Genomic DNA, 24,563 nt, shown 5'->3' with positions numbered 1-24,563 from the left:
TCCCTAGGGGATAGTATGGGGGGGGGGTTATTGTCAACCTCCTCTGCTTCCCCTTCCTCATCTGACTGGCCATCACCATGTTCAGATGGGTGGTCCTTAGCATACTCAGCCAAGAGCTCCTGGAGCCCTAGTTTTGTTGGATGCAGAGCCATTGGTACATTTTTAAGTTTGCATAAGGACCTCAATTCCTTGAAAGACAAGTGTAAGTAAGGTGTGAGGTCGAGCTCCTCCACCAGGTCCATGTTATTACTGTCACTAACAGCTGGGTTTGTTTGAGTCATTCTAACCTGACAGTTCTAATCCTCTACCCTGACTATAGTGACTTTTATTTTTCTAAAATTCTAATGGGACTTAAGCAAGGCCCTAGCAAGACTTTGAGTAATTTTGGAAAAGACCAATCAGAATTCTAAAGGCAATTTTAAAGAGTTCCGTCGTGTGATCAGATGGTAACCAAGTAGTCCAACAAATGCAAGTTTGTATCCCACCGCTGATCCACCAATGTGAGAAAGTGGCTCTGTATATACTGTTCCTTAATAGGTACAGGGTGTACAGAGTCCACAGTCCCCCAGGGTTTGACAGAGGTTAAAGTTAGATATAACCTTACTCGCTAAAGTGGTAGCTTGGTCGAGCAGTAAGGCAGTATCAGAGGACAGTGTAAAGCATTTGTTGTACACAGTCAGCAAATGGTCTCACACACTCAATAACTGAACTCTAGGCCAATGGTTTTATATATATAAAAAATATATGCTTGTTTTATTTTAGAACCAACACTTGGATTTAAAATATACTTTCTCAGAATGAGATGTTTCATATAAATACTTTTGCAATATGCAATTGACTTTTGTAAACAGTTACAAGTGGTTGCAGTAGGCAACTCTATTTTAAACACAATACATTGAGCTCAATGGTAAATTCAAGTTATTTGCAACAGATTACTTTTTAGATTACTTTTGGAATTCCAGGACTGGATCCTAGATTCAGTCCTGGGTCAGTACTCAGAATCAAGTGATGAAAGTCGACTTAATTACTGTAATGATTTTTAAACACTATTTAGCAATATTTGGCAGCCTTAGCCTTCAAGCGACACTTGCGTCCACCTATGATCCCTCTGTTAGGCATAATTAATTCTCTTGCCCCCCATGAGCCCAACCTGGGAGGTCGATCCATATCCAATGTCCTTTATGTGGATGACCTGCTGCTGATGAGCAAGACACAAGTGGGTCTGCAAAGACTGTTTACCAAGCTTACAAGCACACTGTGGGTAACGTACTAGAAATAAAACGTAATAAGGCCAAGGGAATTTCGCTTTGGAAATGCAACACAAAACATGGCAAGTGGTTACTTGATGGTCGGTCCATAGAAGAAGTGTCAACCTACAAGTACTAGGTTTCACCCTTGATGCGCTGGTGTTCTTTGTCCCACAAAAGGAAAATATTAGGAGGAAAGCCTCAGCCATAATCTTTGCATTCATACCCCTTTCTAAAAGACTGCGTGGCCCCACCCTGAGCCAACCTTTAGCTGTGGTAAAGTCATGAAAGAGAGTTGATTCCTGGTCAGGAAGTTAAACTTCTGGAGGCCCTCTTGACAAGAATGTACAAAAGTGTATTTAATTTGCCCAGATCTGCCTCACCAGCACAAATAAGTCTTGAGTTTGCCCACGCTAAACAAAGTTTGGTCAGGAGGGGGGACTTTTTAAAATTCTGTCATAAGATTCGGAAGCCCACAAATGACACCCAGGATTACTATGCATGGGTGGAAATAAACCGGAGGAAAAGAAAAACATGCTACAAGAGATACTTGGATGAATCAAATGAGAACTTGGGCCAATGGCAGTTTTGGCCCCATTCAACGAGCCAAGTTGTGCTTAAAAAATAGTGAACAAATGTATCCAGAAGATAAGCCAGGTGTAGGAGAAAAAGGCTTTTGCATAGCAGGAGGGAGAGGTGTGGCACATCGGCCAGGGCGGCTGACTCTGGAGCACGTGGTTCACGGTTTGATCCCAGCACCGGCAGCATCTCAGCCCAGCACCATGTGACTCTGGGCAGTAGCTTGCTTAATCTCCCCGACAGCCCCAAGTGCCTTAGGGGTGATTCGTTCACTCTTTACAAGTACTGGGTTACAAATACCGGGTGATAGCGGGCCCACGTGTGGTTGGTGCTAAAATCTTACACAGGCATGTTGCAGCAATCACACTTGGGGGGCCTCCTACTCTATACAAATTTCAATAATGTTCATGGCTCTGCAATGAGGATCCTTTCTGACCCTTGAATACTCACCAAAGAAGTTGTAAGAAAGCAATACTGTGAATGAATTATGTCGACTGTGGAAGTCTGCAGAGGAAACCATCTTGCATATATTCTGCATTTGTCCTTGTATGCTGATCTATAGGAGGTCACTGCTATGCAAAGAACTGTTGGCCCTGGAGGTGCGAAGCTGCAGGCAGGCGCTCATTGAGTCATTAAACCCACTGAACCTTATGTTGAACATTCGAACAGTGCAATTCTTTGACATTTTCAGCAAGGAGGTTGCAGCTGCCGCCATGCAGGACACTAGTGTGGGGGCCGTGGAGTGACCTATGAGACCATTTGTCATGAATGTAACCCCCTTAAAGATGTTTCCACATATGTCTATTTTTTGCTTTTTATCCTTAAGGGCCATGCTGCTACAGGGCTGCTCTTTATCTGGGTTATGCTGTCCTCTAGCCTAACACCCTCTTCCCCTTCTCCCCCCAGGCCAGGCTGCTAGAGGTCTGCTGTTTATCAGAGCCGTGTTGGCCTCTATCCTGAACCCCTTTTGTTCCCAGGGGCCAGGCTGCTAGAAGATTGCTTTTCAGATTAATTATTGCCTCCCCCCAAAAACGCTACTTTACACGTTCTTATTCATGGGGGTCAGGCTGCTGTTTTTTATTGAGTTTCACCATACTCTAATCCTAACACCTTTGGTTACTATTAGTTGAGGTCGTTGGAGGATTGTCCTCCGGACTAATTGTTTCAGGTGCCCTGGTATGATATTTGGGGGGGAAGGAGGGGGTGTCTATATTTTTTGAGAGGGGGTAATTTTGTAGGATTTTAACCTTACTAAATCATGTTACTTTAGTTCTAGGGATTACCGGATCAAATATGTAGAGTTTTCTTAAGACTGCTGATTAACTATGCTGTATTTATTTTTCCTTTTATACTTTGTGCTTGCTGTTTATGGTTTTAACTACCTAATAAACTATATATATGCCCCACTTGCACCTTCCTTTCAGCAAAAGCAATATTGCTTTGCCCATTAGTTTACGAGAACGTCAAACCCTCATTTACGAAAACCTCAAGATCTCATGTAAGCACAAGGAGTGTATCTGGCATTAAGGTTACGATATGTCAGACAAAACTTAACACAAGAAACGTATTCAGGCTGTAGTAAATCAATGATCAGGCAACATTTAATTTGATCTTATCCTTACAGGTGCCAGCATAATAACCCTTTTTGCAACCTTTCCTGCAATCCCTGTAGAACGAAATACAGTTTTTAAAGCCAGAAGAATGATAAAAGCTCCCCCTCTAGGTCAAGGTTTTCTTGAAGTGGATCCTTTATCCAAAGTGCCACCACCCCTAACTCTAAAACTTTTGTTTCCATAACCAATTGTCTGGTCTACAACATGCATGTAGTCATTTGTCTCTTCGGTAACTGCAAAGTCTCCTCCTCTCTTGTTCTCTTTATGTTACATTGCCTTCATGCAGGCACTTGACTCCTTGACAGTCTTGGCAATCTCGATAGCTTTCGTTAGAGTTGTTGTTTTTTTTTACTCCTCACCACCTCGCCAGCATTTTCTTGCAATATTTAGTTATAAATTAATCCTTTATTAGTTTGTCAGTGCCTTCGCCAAATTGATATTTTATAGCCAACTCTCTACAAACCCTTCCACTGATTCGTCTGACCGTAAGGGTTGTGTACAAATCATGCCAATGGTCATAGATTTGGTGCACCTTATTATCAGACTTTCTTTAGCCTCCCTGAAGACAACTGCAATGGGATGACCTAAATGAGCCACAGCAACCATAAATATTTGAAGACGTGCAGGCCTTCCCTGCTGAGGGCACTAATTAATAGGGCATTTTCCCCATTTGCATGAAAAAATTCCAATCCTGTGCAATTATATAATTAGCAAAAGTATAAATCCACTCATCCCATCCTCATCGCCAAATTTTAGTAAATCAATGTTTACTCGAAGGTGGTAACTTTATTAAACCACGGGGGCGTTGGGAGCGGGTGGCATGGCCAAGCATGACGGCAGGCAGGACGCGTCTCTATGGAGCTCCTCACGACCCCGGCATAATCTTCCATTATCCTGCCATCACTGTAACCCGTACTGGGGTGAGCTGTCACTATTAAGACCAGATCGGTGAGTTACGGTGCTGAGACGGCAGAGCCGTGCAGCGCATGCTGAGGCCACGCAGGGGGCTGGCATTGGCTCTGTGGCCTGATCAGACCTGTGGGGCAGCTTTCCTGTCGCTTTGATCCCCCTTCAGGAGCGGCGCACAGCCAGAGCTGTGTTCGGCAGACAAAGGAGCTGATTGGCCCGAGCCAATTGGTGAGCGTGCTGCGGCCTGGCCGCTGTGATAACGCTCGCTGGGGGGCGCCACGTGCGCACTGCGAGCGTTAATAAAGATACGGGACACGAGCTGTGTGGTTCATAATGCGATCCCGACTACCGCCGGCGGGCCCCGCCTCTGTTTATCTGGGCACATTCCGTCATGCGCCAGTGCGTACGCTTGAGCTCAGTGCGGCGGTGGACTAGACCGTCACCCCGCACTGAGAACACTACATTCCTCTTCACCTTAATTCAGGGGTCTTCAAACTGTGGACGCGACCCCCAGGGGGGCCGTGGAGTGATGCAAAGGGTTCGCGCCTTCCCAGTCACACTTCTGCACAGGCCCAAGGGCTTCAGCCCCCCCCCTCCGTCTTCCCCCGTCCTGTGTCTCAGCCCGGGCTGCTGCAGTGAAACTCGAGCTGCTGGGGGCTCAGCTGGGCAGTGTCTGGAGTCTTATCTCCAGCACTCCCTTGTTTTTCACAGGTCTTTAAAGACCATTTGCATATTTACATGCCTTTGCAAACTGGTTACAGAGGCTTAGGTTTTTTTCCTGGTTCCAGTACCCCCTGGGTCCCCACTCAGCCTATTCCTTACACTTGTATTTTACATTTACTGCTGTAGTGTGAGAATGCATTTCATGGAAAGGAATATAAAGTAGGTTTGCCATAAGAAAAATGCCTGCCGTGTTTTGTTTAAAGAGCCTGCAAAGATCTCCTCTTGGCACTAAATAGACTTAGAAATAAAAAAGTATGTATGCATTTGTTATATGACTTTTCTGTCTTTGTTCTCTTTAATTATCAGTCATGGATCATTGAGGCAGCCCTAGAACACTATTAAAAGTGCTTTCTATTTATATTTGCTGTTCGAAGTATGCACAGATAAATACTGAAAATACAGCTTTAGGTGAATGCTTTTTTTTTGTACCGACTGGGCCATCAAAATATTCTTCTGGCAACCCTAACCATAGGGCTGGAAGTTTGTTGCAGGATCAGCACATTATTTATTTCCTTCACCCTCGATCCCCGATTAATGCCGCAATAGTTTAACTTAGATCTTAAACTCTACGCCGCCTTTAATAACATGCGGAGTTCTTCATGGGTCTGGGAAAGCACCCTACATTCAGACAACTCATTCCTCATTCTCGCCCTTCACTTTCACGCTCACCCTGCACGCACAGCGATCACAATGCACTCACACTGATCACCATTCACCCGCTCACCTTGCACTCACAGTGATCACTCTGCACTCACAATGCACTTGTGCTGCTCACCCTATACCTCCCCCTGCAGTCACACGAGTACACTACACATCCTGCACTAATTTGACACTTCACTCACCTGTCCCCCTCACTACTCAATATGCAACTCACTCAAACAAGCCCATCAGTAATCATACATTCATTCATCCCATTCTGAACTTGCATCCGCACCCAAATTCATATGCCACCTCACTCACCCTGCAGTCACTCCTCCTGCCCTACTCTCACATTGTTGCATTGCTCACCGTGCACTCACATGGGCACTCTGGTCACCCACACAGTGCAGAGGGTTAATGTGCCTGCTACAAAGAATATGTACCATGCAGATCACAGAAATGAGTGTGAGTAAACTATGAGTAGTGCTATAAAAAATGAAATGTTTGTCAGAAAGGTGCTATAGAGAGATATGGTGCATTGTTGGTGAGTGGCAGTGAAGGAATTCATGGAGAAGGAGGAAACCGGGGTGGGGCATCAAAAAAGACTGTTGCACCGGGTGCGACCAGTGTTAGGACCAGCCCTGACTGGAAGTGTTAGCCCCCCCCCCCTGAAGTTCTGGTCTAGTGGCTCCCCTGCTTCTGCCTATTATTATTTACATCTGTAATGCACTAAAAATGTTACCAAAAGAAGTCCTGGGGCTAATAACCATCTACTGCCTGAAGGCAAATGAGAAACACACAGAAGGAGAACCAGCCAAATGGGGTAACCTACAGAGCATAGAGAAAGGTTTTTATATCTTCCTATAGGATAATAGAATCTTGGTGGAGCGAAGCAAAGGAGGGTGCACGTTCCATAACTGCACGGCCTGCATCAAAACAGCGAGACAGACAACTCATGCCTTCTTGAATTAGGGAACAATAAGCAGAGTGACACATGCCGAGAGGAGCATACGAGTCCGACCCGTATGCTTGGTGAGGAGAGATGAGAGGATGAGAGAGGACTGCAAGGGAGTGAGAGAATTTGATTGAAGAGGTCAGGGATGAGGAGAAATGTGAATTGCCGAAAAGAAGTGTGGACACGCAAGAAGTGAGTGTGATCCAAAGGTGAGGGCTACTGTTAGAACAAAGGGGAGATGTGAAAGAGGCATGGGGGGACTAGAGAGGTGTAAGATACAAATAGACAAAAATTTGAATGGAGAGACGAGGTGAATGAGAAGTGCTGAGGGGCACAGGAAGTGACAGGGCCAGAGAGGCCATGAGATAAATGTGAGAGACTGTTGGAGATGAGGACAGTGAAAAGACAGAATGGCAAGAGGTGATTAAAGGTGAAGTGAGAGGTTGAATGGGGAGAATTCAGAAGTTGTAAAAAGGGGTGAAAGAAAATGGCCTGCAAATTGAGAGAGGGATCCGGGGTGAGGAGAGAGGGATGGAAGGGAGGAAGTGAGAGGAAAGCTGCATGGGTAAACTGTTTAACTCTGCACAAAACCGCCAGGTTTTTAATGGACCCCTGCTTCTCCCGGTCAGGGCCAGGTGAGCTTCTAATGTGGCAACACATATTGCTGCAGAGTGGAAGGCCCTTCACAAAGGTCGACGTGAAATCTTTCTGATGGTAATTGCTGTATTTTGGCTATAAATGGGTACTGATTGGGTGAAATCTTTCCTCGGTGTTACTGTGTGTAAAAAATGTCAAAATAATGAAGCAATGCTATCCCAAAATACGCGGCATCACATAACCTCATTTACATTTTCATCCCACACAATTTAGTCAACAGGTTTAGAACTTTTTGTCAGGAGGGGGTCCTTACGCCTCAAAATGTTGACAGGGGGGTCTCGGCATCCAAAAGTTTGAAGACCTCTGCCCTACAATAATGTTCACCTTGTTGGGTTTCCGGAGCAGGCAGAGGGTAACGTGATGGAGGAATCAGTGGAGCTCTGGATTCGGGATGTGCTCAAACCTGCCAGACTGACTCTCCTATCTGCAATTGAAAGAGCACATTGAACACTGGTGGCTCCTCCTGGTCTGAAGGCTCAATTGTGGGCTATTATTGTACAGATCCTAAATTACAGGGACCAGGACTGTATACTTTGGGCTGCCCGGCACACAGACACTGCTCAGTTTGAAAATGTTAAGATACTCCATCTATCGAGACTACACAACAAGGTCCAGGGCTCCAGGAAGGGCTTCTTGGAGGTGAAGGCAAAGTTGCATAAAATGGGTATCCACTACTTTCTCCTGTATCCAGCCAGACTCCGGGTCTTCTCGGGGGGCAAGTCCCATTTCTTCGACACCCCGGAAGATATGTGGCACTTGCTTGAAATAAGGGACAAGGTACTCAGAGACAGGATGGGGTGTGGGTGAACAGGCACTGGAAGTGCTCTGGGAGCTCATAGTCTGAACTGGAGGTCGTGGGTGTCTCCGGAGACGGACGATCCCTTGCGGACTGTTGAAAAGGATTCCTCAAGGATTTAAATTTTGGGAGACAGGACTATGGCTTTGGTGCCCCTGGGCTCTGAATCAGTAGTGGGTGTTCAAAGGAGACTTTGGGGTTAGTGATGGAGTTGGGAGATGCAAAGCGCTGAACTTTCACCCTCTTGATGAGTCTCTTAATACTTTGGGATGCCTTTGGCCTTCTGTTTTCACTTGTCTTTCCGCTTCTTTTATGTGGGGGACATCAGGGGAGCGGGATGTCTCCTGTATTCAGAAGTTATGCATATTGTCTGAGTTTAATATACGATATCTGGACACTGGTGCGGATCTAGAGGTGGTCAACATAGGTTGGTCAGATGTGCATTTTATGGTTGATATGGCATTGTATTTTCTGTAGGGCGGAGGCCGTTGCCTCTACATTAGTGGTAGGATACAATTTTGGGTTTAGGCTACGGGCTCTGGCAGCGAGGATAACAATGGATATGCAGTATGTGTTGTCATTGTTGTTATACTGTAAGTCGGGGGAGGGGCGATATAAGGGTGTTATTGTTTGGAAATACTGCAGCTAGTGGGAGGTTACGTTTTTATTGCAGTGCACTAGAACTATTTTTTGGTCGCCTTTACTTGTCCAGGCTGCAACATGATGATGGTGCATTGGGGCGGAAGGCGGTTGGATTCCCGGGGGTGAACACATACAACACTAGGGCTGAATGTACTAATATTGTGATGTGGAATGTCCGGGGCCTAAACGACTACACCAAGAGATCCAGGGTCCACTCTTTCCTGAAGCACCAATTGTTTTCGGCCACCTGTACCACCTATGCGTGGGGCTGGCCATCTGGTTTACACCTGGGGTCCCCTTTAGGTTCATGTACAGTGAGGCGGATATAGAAGTTCAGTACCTTCTGCTCCAGGCTACACTTGATGGGAGGCCTACATATGCACCCAGCATCGATGATAAGCACTTCTATGATCGTATGCAGGATCTACTGGAGGATAGTATGGGACACCCAGTGACATGGGCAGGAGCTTATAATTGTATTTTTGGTGGGGATAAGGACTGGTATCCCCCCCCCCCCCAAAGCATGGCACTAAACTTCTGATAACCAAGTCACTTGCCGTGGTTATGTGTAACCTAGGATTTTCTGACAGCTGGCGAATATTACACCCAGGGTGTCGTGAGTACACCTGTCAATCATCTACACACAACACTTTGAATTGATTGGACCACCTCTTGGTGGATGGGCTGAACCCCTGGAGATTGCACGGGGTGTCTCACCTTGGGAGATATTTATCTGATCATGCCCTGGTCCTGTTGCACCTGTGGTGGGTGGATGACTTGCGCCCCAAGCGTAGATGGTGTATGCCTACCAACCTCTTGATGGACATGGTGTGCCGGGAGGTGCTGGCGACCTTACTCACTCACTTTTGATCGGTTAATTAGGGGGGTGACTTCTTCCAGGGTGCTAGACTGGGAGGCTCTCAAGGCAGTTATGAGGGAAGCCTGTATAGGCACCACCTGTGGGGCCAGGAAGCAATTGGAGGCTGACCTAGTGGTCTAGGAGCTCCGCTTGACGGAGTTCTTGGGGTCGGATCTTACTACGCCAAAGGTGCGGGTGGAGGAACTCCTGCTTTGAAGGGAAGTGCTTCATCTGCGAGACACCCTGGATAAATGTGCGTTGAGCACATATCGTTAGCACCTTCACAGGGAGACACATTTGGCAGAATGCTAGCTTGGATACTTAGAATGGAGCTTCATTTCCGTTCAACTGTCAGTACTTTGGTGACCAATCGCCAGGCTATCTTGGATGTTTTTGTAGGCCACTTCAAGTAGGTGTATTAGGCTGGTGGGTGAGTCCTGAGGTGAGAATGGAAGATTTCCTGGGCGCGGTGGGATTGCCTACCATCGGGCTGGACCTAGTACAGGAGTTGGAGAGGGACATCATGGTGGAGGAACTGGGCAAGGCCATTAAAGCCCTTAACAGATCTAAAGCACCTGGAGGGGATGGATTCCCTGTGGAATTTTATCAAGTCTACTCAATGGTACTCAAAGACACACTGTTGGAGGTATTTCAGGAGGCACGCTGGAATGGAATTATTCCCGCCACCATGAGGGAAGGAATTGTCGGTTTTATGTTACAAGCAGGCGGGGACGTCGCAGACACCTCATTATATAGACCCCTCACCATGCTTAATTCGGATGTAAAAATTCTGTGTGAGCTGCTCGCGACCAGATTGGTGGGGGTAATCCGAGAGTTGGTGCAAGAGTTGCCCATACAGAGTTTGCATTTCTGCACCTGAATGTTTATACTCTCCTGAAATGTCTGAAGGCCTCAGTCGCTTTTTGGTCCAGACTCCCCCTGCCGGTGATGGGCAAGGTGGCAGTGGCGAAAATGGTCTTTCTGCCTCTGTGTCTTTACTTGGATCAAACCGTGTTGTTCCCACTTTGGCCGGAGTTCTTCTGACACTTAGATAGCTTACATATCTTGGTGGTGTGGACGGGGAGATAGAGCAGGGTGGCACTGTCAGTCCTTAAAACAGATTTAGAGGATGGGGGACTGGCCCTTCCACATTTCCGAATCCATTATTACGCCACCACACTGCATATTGCAGCGAAATGGTTGACTTGACTCCAACAACTGGGATAAGAAATTGTACGTAGACATTTTAGGGGGGAGGATACTCTGCCATGGGTATTTATGAGAGGGGGTACTTTGATCATCCAGTTCCCTACTTGGTAAGACAGACGGCAAGAGTATGGGAAGCCGTGGTCACAAGGGTGCTACGCAGAGCTCCCTATGATAGAGAGCTCAGTCTGTGGGACCTGGACCCGTTTCAGGGACATGTCCATGGAACAGTGGGGGCTGGGGGGCTGCACAAAGGCAGGTGACTTCTACCTGGGGTAGGCTTTTCTCACATTTCTGGAGGCGCAGGAGGCTTTTGGGGTGGGCCTGGGTCACTTTCTCCACTATGCCAAATTGGAGGATACAGCAAGGGAGGTGTGGGCTGGTTTCCCAGCGGCCCCACAACCCTCCCGGTGCTTGATGGGTTACTCTGCTGGGAGGACAGGTAGCATCTCATTACTCTGTTTTCGGTATAGGCAGACATGGGCAGCTTAGAGTGCGCAGCGTGAGTGGCCTGGGCTAGGGAGGTGAGGGAACCTATTACAGATACAGACTGGTCCAACGCATGCTAGCAGATGAGATGAGTGTCTTGTAATCATAGATTTAAATTGCTGCATATTAATTTCTTGCACCACCCTTATGTGACTCCAAGGCAGTTGAACCCCCTGAGAGGAGCTAGCTGTGCAATATGTGGAGAGTTGGGGGTCTCTTTCCTACATTTAGCATGGGAATGCACTGGGATTCAGAATTTCTGGGCTGGGGTGCTGCAGTACCAGTCATAGTGAAAGCAACTGGCTTGAAGGTCCCCCTCACCCAGTGGCTTGCCTCTTGGGAGTGGTGGCGAAACCCATGGCCCAAAAGTTCCCTTACAAGACTGCCCAGATTGCATTGCTTTTAGCGAAAAGAAGAATAGCCATTGGGTAGATGGGAGATAGGCTACTGTGGTAAATAATTTAATTACCGGGACTTAATTTGATACAGAACATAATAAGAATAGCTCAATAAATAAGAGGCAGAATCCGTGGTATTAGAGGTTAGGAACGGGCTTTATTCCAATGGACGATTTCGAAATCGTGGACTCCAGGTTCCATCACCACGGAGGCTCAGGAAGTGAAGTACATACATTATTGATAATTAATCACTTTTATACAATAGGCATTACAGTGAAGCAAATGCGAGAGGCGTAACAATTGATAAGGAAGATAACATTTTACATGCGCAGCTGAAAATGGGCGTGATTGGGCGTAACAAAGGAACGTCATCAGGCATGATGTCATAATGGGGTGGTTCCATGAAAGAATTTCGCAATGTCAGCAGAAATACTTGGCAGAGATGCGCGCGCAGCAGCATGACGTGTGATTGACGTGCAGCTAGGGGGTGAAGGGGACTTGACATTTAGCTCTACATGTGGCAACAGATGTCTGGAGGGTCAAGTCAACCTAATCCCAAATCATATCTAACATCCTATGTTTAAAGAACTATGTTATCCAAAAGAGAGGCCTTCTTGGAGTAGAATCTTATTCTATACTGACTATACTGACTGTTAGTGCGTGTACAAGCGTCTAAGTGTCTACACTAGATGCGAGGGCAGGAATCTTCCATAGTAACAGGGCTATGAATTACTTGCATAAAGACAGAGAAGCCGGGCCTTTGCTCGGTAGCTGGCAGAATGTTTACTTAAACTACTAGACAGGAATGCATTGGGCAGGGAGCGGAGCAGATAATTTCGAAGGTGAAATACGGTTCTTGGCAGGCAGCAAGCTGATGTCAGGCATCGTGAGCCGCGCAGAGGATGAGACACAGTTCATGGTCACAGATGCAGGCTCGGACTGGAGCTTCAGAGAACAAAAGCAAGAAGAGCTTGATGACAGAATCAGGGCCTACTCGTCTGAGCTGTAAAATGGCATAAGTGAACCATATAAAGGCGGTGGCCTTTCGTACTTAGGAATGGAATATCCGGCCCATTCATGGCGGATCTAAAAGAGGACATGTTAACGGTGGACGCATATGTATTTGCGTCTTCATAACTGGAACTGGAGGGAACATACATGTACTTGTAACATGCACATAGAACCGTTGGGGTCCAAGATAGGGGACATAACTGACCAGAAAAATCCATATTTCCACATTCCCTCCTTGTCCCCTACTTGCCCGTCAAGAGATATCAATCTTCATTAATCCATTGATCTGTTCATATAGCATCATTTGTTCTTCTTTCTTCTTCCGGGATCTTGAACGAAAATCTTGATGTGGAATACACGATGTGGCACACAGACCACAAATCGCTGGTCCACATTGCAGGCATAGACAGCAACTGAATAGTATGAGAAGGCCAATACCTAGGAACAATAGAACTCTCCATCCCCAGGCTGATAACACGCTCCAAAACCAACCGGACCAAGTCCAGGTGCCTGGATTCTGGTGTATCTGGCTCACAATCTTATGAAGGCGGGTTATAGCTTTATATACAGATGGCGAATTTTCTGGTATGAAAATGCAACAGCTTGATCCGATGACCCTACAAGCTCCGCCCCTATCGGCCAGGATGACGTCAAGGACAAGACGATTTTGAAGCACAACAATCCGCATAGCAGACTGCTCTTCTGTTAAATTGCCTAAGGCGGAAATAGTTTCGTTCACTACTGCTTCAAGGGTTCTAGTTAATCTACGTATCAGCTTACTATTAGTAACGGTACCTATATAGGGAAAGAGACCTTTATTGAAATCTGTGTATTTTTCCCATGCTGTTTCAGTGTAATCGACAATTGGGAGATCTCTCCTTTCTCTATTGTGTACTAAATGAGTATTTCTGTGATAATCAGGAGGAGCTAGAAAAACAGGTGGCAAAAGGAATCCAATGTAGCAGGTACCATCCCAATCTAGAGGCAAACGTACATATGCCGTCTGACCACATATAAAATAGGAATGGCGGGAAGCTCTAAATGTCGACTTGCCTTGATCACTGAATTCTATTACAGTGGTGCATCTACTATGGCCCATATTTATGGAACCATTCTTTCTTACACATAGTTCACCTTTTACTGGGAATACTGACATGGCGGGCAAAATTGGAGTAGCTTCGGATTCGATATTTAGGATCATAAGATTAAGCGTAAAGTTACCTAATCCATATACTTCATTTTCTAGATCAGTTCCTGTTCTTTTGGGAAGTCCCTCCTTGTTGGGGTGGCAGACTTTAAGTAAAACTAAGTTCAGATTTTCCCATACCCAGTTGTCTTGATAAACTGCAGAATTTGAATCTAAGGAGTTAATTAAGCTAAACCATGCTCCACAGGAGCCGTTGTGTGTGAACGGGTATGGAAAAAGAGGTAGAATTCCTTTATAATTCTGATAGGGAGGGAGTCGGCCACATATCCAACAATTTGTAGCATTGCTAACCTGATGGGAATGATGTAACATACTAATAAAAGTGTTATTGCGCAGCGCAAATCTGTATGACAATTCATGCGGAGGTAATTCACTAAAAGAATGTTCAGCAGTAACATTATAAACATGTCTAGAAATAGGATAATATATGTGCAACAATATACTTGCAATAATTATTAAAAGACTTAAGAAAAACAAAATTAATAACGTCACTGTGCAATGACTACGCAGTGATTTACAGTATACATGTTGTTTCAACATTTTTCGGGTTTTTTCTCTATTCAGATCTAAGGGATACATGTCAGAGACAAATTCAACCGCTTCACCTTGGAGAGGACTTAAACAATCAAATTGCCCGACTGGTTAGATCTAAGTTTTAGTTTGTATTGTTCGTGACTACTTGAGTCAACCAAAGGAAGTTTTGAGTCAATGGGTGAAGACACGCAAGGTGTGGTTTTCACATCCGAGGGTAGTCCATAAAATTTCTTGATATGACTTGAATGTACCCAGCCTTTTCTGCCTTCGATCTTCACGGCTGTCCTTGTGGTGAGCAAGACCAATTGCGGCGACCTCCACCTAGGATCCAGCTGAGTCTTTCGATCAAAGTTCCTCACTAAAACGAGATCCCCCGGAATTACGTCGTGGGGTTTCACCTCAGTGTTGTCAGGAAAAGCTGCAGCTACCTGTGAACGACAAGATTGTAGTGCAGACATCAAGGAAGCCAAATAATCTGTCAGCATATTACAGTCAATATCAGTTATTTTACGTGGTATAGGCGTCCCCCACATATTTGGTGGTCTGCCAAAGATCACCTCATACGGGGATAGCCCTGTTCGAGAGTGTGCTACCATTCTCATGTAAAAGAGTGCAACTGGTAATGCTACTACCCAGTCGACACCTTTCTCCCTGCATATTTTGGACAATCTAATTTTCAGGGTCTGATTATGTCTTTCCACGAGACCTGCTGCCTCGGGGTGTCGGACACAGTGGAATTTCCACTGATAGCCTAACAAAAGTGAAACGTGTTTCATTAGTTCGGATGAGAACGGCTGGCCGTTATCTGAGTAGACAGCACGTGGTAAACCGTATCGTGGGAAGAATTCTCGAACTAACTGTTTGGCAGTAGTCGGGGCAGTGTAATCTGAAACCGGGTATGCCTCTGTCCAACGGGAAAGAGCACAGACAACTACGAGAACATATTTGAATCCTCGACATCGTTCCATCTGGATATAATCCATCTGGAGAATTTCAAAAGGGTGATCAGGAGGCTGAAATCCACCCTGCTCTACGGGAATGCTTTTACCTGGGTTAAACTGACAACAGATCATACAGGTACGAACTTTTTGTTTCGCTGCTGCTCGTAAATGCTTGTTAAACCAAATGTGTTGAATGCTGTCTAGCATAGCTTTCTCTCCTAGATGCGCTGGACTATGGACAGTGTTAATAATGACTTGGACCATTGAATCAGGAAGGAACCACACAGATTTTTCCTTCGTCATCCATCCTTGATCCGTTTGGATCCCTCCTAATTCAGTCCATTTCCTTATTTCGTCTGGAGTAGCATGTGTCTGTATGTCAATTACATCAAGAGCGGGATCCTTAACCATCATGCAATGTGTTGGTGTCTGGACTATTGTCTTTGTCATGTCGGATGTTTGAGTTTGAGCAGTCTGTTTAGCTGTTCTGTCAGCTAGATCATTGCCTTGAGAAATGATATCAGTAATTTTCGTATGAGCTTTGCATTTCATAATCGATATTGCAATGGGTAGATGTATTGCATCTAATAAGGCATGAATAAGGGGTCCGTGCTGAATGTGGGCACCGTGAGAAGTTAAATAACCTCTCTCTCGCCACAGCACGCCGAAGTCATGTACAACTCCGAATGCATAACGTGAATCAGTGTATATGTTGACTCTTTTATTTGCGGCTTGAATACAGGCCTGTGTCAGAGCGACGAGCTCTGCTGCTTGAGCGGACAAGGTATTTATACACTTGGTTTCAATAATTTCAGTGTCTGTTGTGACTGCATAAGCGGCCACTAACTCTCCTGTACCTGTTCTCATACATGAACCATCTACATACAACGTCAGGTCTGGGTCTGACAATGGGACATCTGTCAAGTCTTGTCTGGGTTTCGTCGTTATTGTAATAACTTCAATACAATCATGAGCTAGTGGGTCTGTTCCATTTACAGGTAAAAGTGTGGCAGGATTCAATGTGTTACAACGTCTGATTTCTATATGTGGCTGAAACAATGTTAATTCATAACCTGTAAGTCTTGCTATGGTCAAGTGTTGTGTTTGCGTTCGATTCACAAGAACCTCTACTGCATGTGGTACTTGGACTGTCAATGGATGTCCTAACACTATGGCATCGCTTTGTCTGATTGCTAAAGCTGTCGCTGCCACTGATTTCAGGCACGCAGGCAGAGCCTGAGCTACGGGATCTAATGTACTAGAAAAATAAGCACACGGTTTGTGTGATCCTGCTTGTTCCTGTGTGAGTACTGACAAGGCAGTACCTTCTCGTTCTGTAACAAAGAGTGTAAAATGTTTTCTGTAACATGGTGTTGCTAAAACAGGTGCTTGGCATAGAGCTTTCTTTAAGCTTTCAAAAGCTAGTGTGTGTTCCTGAGTCCAAGGGAGGACAGTCGATGTGGCTGCCTCCTGTGTTGTCAATTGAATGAGTGGTTTTGCTAGAAATGCATACTGAGGGATCCACTGCCTACAATATGAAGTGAGGCCTATGAAAGCCCGCACCTCCTTTTGTGTCTTGGGTATTGGCATATTTGCAATTAGCTGGATACGATCTGGTGTAAGCTGCCTTCCCTCCTTGGACAGCGAGTGACCAAGGTAAATAACTCGCTGGACACAGAATTGCAGCTTAGAAGGGGACACCTTGTGCCCCTTTTCGGCTAGAAATTGTAAAACCGTCAGTGATGCTTTTTCACATTCAGGTTCGCTTCTAGCGGTGATCAGCAGATCATCGACATATTGAAGCAGAGCAGTGTTGACTGGCATGTGTATACTGTCAAGTTCTCGTTTCAGTGCTTGGCTATAGATGCTGGGGCTTTCTGTAAATCCTTGAGGTGCGCGTGTGAATTTAAAGCTACGTCCATTTAAACTAAATCCGAACAAGTATTGGCTTTCCGGATCTATTGGGACGCTGAAAAAGGCATTCTTGAGATCAATTACAGTAAAGAACGTTGCTTCGGAATCAATAGCTGTCAGTAATGAAGAGATGTCTGGAACTACGGGGTATTGTGGTACAATACATTTATTTAATTCGCGCAGATCAATAACCAATCGATATACTGGGGGAGCCTTTGGATCAGTTCGTTTAAGAATCGGAATTATCGGTGAATTACATATATTGGAGTCGGTCTCCACAACCACTCCTTGGCCAATAAGCTCGTCAATGATTTGCAGTAAAGCCATTACAGCATCTGGGGGTAACTTGTATTGTCGCATTCGTGGTAGTACCACTCCTGCCTTTAGTGTGACTCGATATGGTGTAATGTTCATGCAACCAACATCTGTAGGGCCTTGTGCCCATAAATGTGTGGGTAAAGTCTGCAGTCGGGAATCCATGTCTCGAGACACATAATGACCTTTGAAATCACGTAAAAACAATCTTACTCCTTCCGGAGAACAACATATTATAGCTCCTAGAGCTTTCAGTGTTTTTATACCTAACAAGTTTTCTGGACATGATTTAGTAAGCAATAAATCTGTAGTTCTGGTCAAGGGTCCTATCGTAAGTGGAAGAGGCTGTGATACTTCATTAACAATAGGTTTTCCTGAAAAACCAAGGGAAATATTCTGTGAGCCTGAGAGGGGTGCCCCTGGAACTTCACTACGTTTTATAGTTGTTCGACTTGCCCCTGTATCAAGTAAAAATTTTCTATCTTGGCCTAATAATTCACTATGTACATAAGGTCCTTCTTGGTCTACAGGGACCTCGATAAGGGGTAAGTCAACTTCCCTCTCTAGGCTGGTTCATGCATATCGTTGATAATCAGGATAGTCATACTGTGCGGTCTGGTACAGCTGTCGTGTCGTGGTTTGTGTGGCAGCAGCAGGCAACGCTGGTGCGGCTGGCACAAACTGTATAGACTGTTGTGGAGCTGGCATGGACTGTGCATGCTGCGGTGCTCCTTGTTCATTCTGATCCTGTCTAGGTGGCCGTGGTCTTTCTTTTGTAATACCTGTGGCGATATTACGCTTCAGGACTGGGCAATCGTGTATGTAATGTCCTGGCTGTTTACAATAGTTGCATTTCCCTTTTACAGGTCCTGCTGATTCACCGGAATGTGTCGTACCCTTTTTATGTCCTTCAGCTGGAACTGTCTGAGAGACTAGCATTTTCATTTTCGTGTCTTTCATGCGTCTTTGTTCATGTTCTTGTTCCTCTCTAATTCTATTGTAATGGTACTGTAACATTTGTAACATTTGTGATGGGGTATTACCTTGCCAGGTACTTTCGAATTTTAATACTCTATTCTTCACTTGGGGCAAGGAATTTTCAACTAATTTTGTCACAAACAGATGTGGGTATGACTCGCTACTTGCTTTTATACCACTATTTATACCAAAACATTTTTCGAATCGGGCATAGAAATCACTAGTCTTCATCTTGCTTTTGTTTACAGGCTTAAATTGCACCCCAGTCTTCCTTTTTCGTCGTTAATAAACGTGGCAGTACCTGTACTAGTAAACCTGGTAGTGCTTTAGTTTTGTCCCCAAGCCCCGAACCTGGACCTCGGGCCTTTTCTTCATTTTCTAATGCTGTCCAATCTATCTTTTGGTCTCCTACCTCCCACTCTTTTTCCTTGAGTTTTTCATAAATGCCAGCAGGCATTAATACCTTTAATATTGTCATAATGTCGGGATAGGTATACTCTCCCATGAGTAACATGTCTTTAATTTCTCGGTGGAAACCCGCTGGGTCTTTGTCATGACTGGGTACCACTTTCTTCATTTCTAACAATTCTATTTTTGATATGGGCGTATATACAAATACACGTTTAAACTGATTGTCCTCGCCCTTTATTGGGTGTACTTCTCGTAAGGGATTCTGTCTGTCCATGTAATACATCGGTCTTTCCTTGATGGGCAGTGAATCATGTTCTGGACATACAAAAAGAATGTACTGCTTTCTGGATTCTAGTATTTCCTTAATTAACTTAGTACCTGAACCTTTCCATCTATTCGTGAGTAATTCAGTCAATATATCAGGTAAGGGACCAGGATCTGAATGTTGGCTTTTATATAGTATAAGAAGTTGTTGAATCATATAAATCCCAGCTAAACGCTGTTCATCTGGGGTGAGGTTCAAAAATGTGTGTGCTACTGTATCATCACCATATTTTCCGGGACTGTCAACCCAATGAACGGCTGACCTGGCTAATTCTTGTTCATCCATAGAATCGAGTAAATGATAACCCCTTCGTTCTCGCAGTAATTTGTCAGTGGCTTGGAACGAATGCTCGGGGGACCTCATATTTATTATAGGTGCTTGAAAATTCCTGTTATTATCTGGACATATCGGACGTATCGGGTCAGTAAAACATCTAGTACTATTACAAGATCTTCCTCTACCTACATAGGCTATAGTTTCTGACTGTCCTGTGGACGGTCCTGATCCTTCCTCCTCCTCGTTTTGTTCAAACTGGTCTACCGCCAATCTCTCTTCGTGTAGGCGTTCTATTTCTTTACGGATCTTTCTGCACATGGCTATTATACATTTTTGCCTATCATGTCTCCCTTCTGATATATTCTGGCTCCATCTGGTAAGAGTTTCCATTGTTTCCGGGTCTACCCCCGGTCGGTCTTGATTTCTGATCACACAATTTATGAGGAAACGTAACAGTTCCCCCTGTATCTCCACTTTCTGGTATTCCATAGCTCTGTTAATACTTTCAGAATCTCGCCCTGTTTGGACATAATGATATATATTGTCTAAATGCATAGTCATTCCTGGTAGCTTTCCTAAATACACCGCGGCTCGTCTGATACGTAATGATGCCAGGATCATTTCGTCCTCTTTGCCGGGCACAGGGTCATATCTACAATCTATAAGAAGTTCCTTAAGCGTGCGGGAATTTATGAGTTTGGGGGTACGTGGATGTGCTGACTCTTGAAAGGTAAGTTTATTTACTCTGGGTGGCGTAGAAAAAATATTGGTAGCACCTCCAGTAGCCCCGTCTGGAGTATCGGGCGTGAAAGGATTCGTAGAACGCGATACAGCAACTATAGGTGTGGTCACAGCTATAGAAGTAGCTGTAGGAACAGATGTGGACACGGACGTGCTTGCCGGAATTTGTGTCAGGTTTTGTTGTTGTAGAGATACAGATACAGGATCTTGGCGTTGAACCTCCCCGGCCGATGGCCTATGCGGGGCGGGGCTAGCATACTCGGGAGCTGCGTCATCTAAATATGAGGAAAGAAAAACATCTTCTGCGGTTCTAGGATGCCCCTTAGGATGTACTTTTATTGGAAATAATGGGGGTGGCAAGTCTTTTGGTATCCCCGAAGTAGCCTTAGGTAATCCCTCGGCCAGAAGGGGATACATACCCTTCATAAGGGCATTTCTTTGTCTGTCTACTTGTTCTGATTTTACTCGTGTACCTTCTTCAATTAATAGATTTTCTCGAACTTTATTTGAATTCTCTTTACTCTTCTCTTCCTGTCTACGTGCTTTTTCTGTGCGTCTATACGATTCTTTACGCCATAATTCAATGGCGTCTTTCTGTGACTGTCTGGCTTTCCTTTTCCATAACTCTTCCTCTACTTTAACGATGCAATCTGCATCCCAGGTCCCAGCTGCGGGCCACCTCTGACTTTCTGGTAATTCCTTAGTGTAGTCTACCCATAGATCAAGAAATAATATAGCGTCTAGGCCGTGTTTATGATACATGAAGTACCCTGGAGTGTCCCCAGGAGGAATGGGAACAGCTTCTTCGAGTACCCCTTTTCTAGTTGTGATCTGTCTTAGTTTCGAAAAGAGCGGCATATTGAGAACTGGTCTGATACTTGGTCTTGAACAAACTTAATACAATAAAACACAATAATGAACAGTCATTCACACCACAATATGCAGGACGTATTAATACATTTAACATTTAACATTTAAATGAGCAGCGATGATGATGACGATCTAAGAAAACTTAATCATAAAACATAATTCTCGACATTAACGGAAATTATTCTGAATTTATATACTTGATATACTAGATATACTGCTAAACAGTACAGATACACTGCTAAAACAGTGCAGACCGGATTTGTGTACCCAAACCCGTCTGGACCGGCACAACTTATGTGCACGCCAGAACGCCTCCCCAGTAATGGTACTCACCGGGTAGCTCGGAACGGAAGGCCTCGGAACGGAACTGAACTGAACTGGACCGGACTGGACTGGACTCGACAACTTCGGACACTTCAGGACATCGGAAACCTGGTGGGCCTCTGTATACCTCGGATCTTGCTCTCTCAGCTAGGCTCTGGTCGGGATACTTCGCACTTCTCACCGCCTCGTCTGGGTGTTGATCGCAGCCTCAGTCGCCCCCGCTTGACCGGAGGGAGATACAGGAAATCCTGCTGGTACGCGTTGTTGTCCGTCCAGCTGTGGCAGGAGACCGGGCCTGCAACGCACCGCCGGCGCGTGAGATGAGAAAGTGTCCCTATTCGGGCGCCATTTATGTGGTAAATAATTTAATTACCGGGACTTAATTTGATACAGAACATAATAAGAATAGCTCAATAAATAAGAGGCAGAATCCGTGGTATTAGAGGTTAGGAACGGGCTTTATTCCAATGGACGATTTCGAAATCGTGGACTCCAGGTTCCATCACCACGGAGGCTCAGAAAGTGAAGTACATACATTATTGATAATTAATCACTTTTATACAATAGGCATTACAGTGAAGCAAATGCGAGAGGCGTAACAATTGATAAGGAAGATAACATTTTACATGCGCAGCTGAAAATGGGCGTGATTGGGCGTAACAAAGGAACGTCATCAGGCATGATGTCATAATGGGGTGGTTCCATGAAAGAATTTCGCAATGTCAGCAGAAATACTTGGCAGAGATGCTCGCGCAGCAGCATGACGTGTGATTGACGTGCAGCTAGGGGGTGAAGGGGACTTGACATTTAGCTCTACATGTGGCGACAGATGTCTGGAGGGTCAAGTCAACCTAATCCCAAATCATATCTAACATCCTATGTTTAAAGAACTATGTTATCCAAAAGAGAGGCCTTCTTGGAGTAGAATCTTATTCTATACTGACTATACTGACTGTTAGTGCGTGTACAAGCGTCTAAGTGTCTACACTAGATGCGAGGGCAGGAATCTTCCATAGTAACAGGGCTATGAATTACTTGCATAAAGACAGAGAAGCCGGGCCTTTGCTCGGTAGCTGGCAGAATGTTTACTTAAACTACTAGACAGGAATGCATTGGGCAGGGAGCGGAGCAGATAATTTCGAAGGTGAAATACGGTTCTTGGCAGGCAGCAAGCTGATGTCAGGCATCGTGAGCCGCGCAGAGGATGAGACACAGTTCATGGTCACAGATGCAGGCTCGGACTGGAGCTTCAGAGAACAAAAGCAAGAAGAGCTTGATGACAGAATCAGGGCCTACTCGTCTGAGCTGTAAAATGGCATAAGTGAACCATATAAAGGCGGTGGCCTTTCGTACTTAGGAATGGAATATCCGGCCCATTCATGGCGGATCTAAAAGAGGACATGTTAACGGTGGACGCATATGTATTTGCGTCTTCATAACTGGAACTGGAGGGAACATACATGTACTTGTAACATGCACATAGAACCGTTGGGGTCCAAGATAGGGGACATAACTGACCAGAAAAATCCATATTTCCACACTACCACAGTTAAATTCATGGCTTAGGGGCCTCTGTGAATGGGGAGCGGTGGAGGAGGCCCATATGCGCCCTACACATACTGATGAGAAAGCCACAGATTAAATCATGACCTGGAAGTTGGTTATGAATAACTTCAATGAGGATGGCGATGCCAGCTCGGGGTGGGGGGTGGGGGGGGGGGGGGGGGGAGGTTCAGACACTGAGGGGTGAGATACCTCTTCAGATTTTCATGTCCTTTATAGTATGTGACAGTCAAGCGTGATCATATTTTGTCTCTACTGTATCCACCGAGTAACTGGGCAGTGTCTTTGACTCATCATTTTATTATGCTAAATGTACATTTTTCTGGCCCCTAACATCTGCATGTTATTGTATTTCCCTGATGATTATGATGTGGACTGGATGTAAGGGAGCAATATTCCTATTGGATTGTCATCTGTATGTTTAGCACTGCTTGTTTCTTTGTTTTTTTGTTATGTCTTATGAGACAAATAAATAAAAAAAACAAAGTAAACAAAAAAAATAATTAAACTGCAGACTCTGAAAGATGGCCAGTCATTCAGCCACCAGTCTAATTGACCTGATAGGGAATTGATGACATCAATGGAAATGTTGCTCACAGACTTCAAGCAATTCCAAATTATGCAGTCTATCTTCTGCTCAATCCTCCTTTCGTCTTGTCATTTAGTGACCATCTTCCCAGTGTCAACAGGCTTCCAATCAGAGAAAGGATCATCTTTCAATCGCCCTCCTTGGTGTACACTGGTCTCAAAAATCAGTCCTCTTCACTCAGTTTGTAATCCCTACCGAATGCCTTACTCACTGTTGCTGCTCCAGAATCCTATGTTTAGGTACAGATGATTTGCAAGACTAACCTTTTTGGTATCAGATGCCTCCTATTGAATCAAACTTCCCCTGACACTTCAGTCAATCCCTAATTATCTGGCTTTTCCTAAGCACCTGAAGAAATTTACAGAAGTAGAACTTCAGGACAGGCCAGAGAAGTGCATACCTGCTATAGAAGGTGCATACTGCCTTAAGTATAATAAACTGGAAGCAGGATGAAGAGTAACCATGCAGGAAGAAAAGATTGGAGTCAGAATCTGAAGAGAAACTACAATTGTGTTCTGCACTTGCACTTACCGAGGCACTGGACTGCTGAGTTAGACACCACACCCAACTCCAGGAAAGATAGTCCACCTAAATTGTTCACCACAAGGACCACTCGGGTTCCTGAAAAAATGAACACAAAATGGGGAGAATGTGAAAACGTAAAGCTCACAACCCTTGCCTCTTACGTGGCACAAGTGGATCTTTCTGATTTTAAAACCAGCTTATCACTTACCTGGGTCGAGTTTAACACAGGATGCATTGCTAGCATTTGTCATGTGATCAATCATCATTTTCACAACTTCATCTGCAGACAGGATCTGTTTCACAGAAGGTATGCATAAACATAGTTAC

At 45.0% G+C, this 24,563-nt stretch overlaps 1 protein-coding gene across 7 annotated transcripts in view; it reads right to left on the bottom strand.

Moving 5' to 3' along the window:
• The window catches only part of TKFC (triokinase and FMN cyclase), a 360,998-nt gene that overhangs the window by 89,289 nt on the left and 247,146 nt on the right, over positions 1 to 24,563 (bottom strand). For all 7 annotated transcript variants that reach the window (XM_085648511.1, XM_085648509.1, XM_085648513.1 and 4 more), the window contains 2 exons: positions 24,445 to 24,529; positions 24,243 to 24,332 (listed from right to left, as the gene is read on the bottom strand). In XM_085648511.1, the coding sequence (XP_085504637.1) occupies positions 24,243 to 24,332; positions 24,445 to 24,529 (175 nt within the window). The remainder of the gene's footprint in view (positions 1 to 24,242; positions 24,333 to 24,444; positions 24,530 to 24,563) is intronic.

The sequence above is a fragment of the Triturus cristatus genome, chromosome 3_2 (genome assembly GCF_964204655.1).
Source record: "Triturus cristatus chromosome 3_2, aTriCri1.1, whole genome shotgun sequence".
Taxonomy (NCBI): Eukaryota; Metazoa; Chordata; class Amphibia; order Caudata; family Salamandridae; genus Triturus; species Triturus cristatus.
This window is presented reverse-complemented; position numbering and strand designations above follow the sequence as displayed.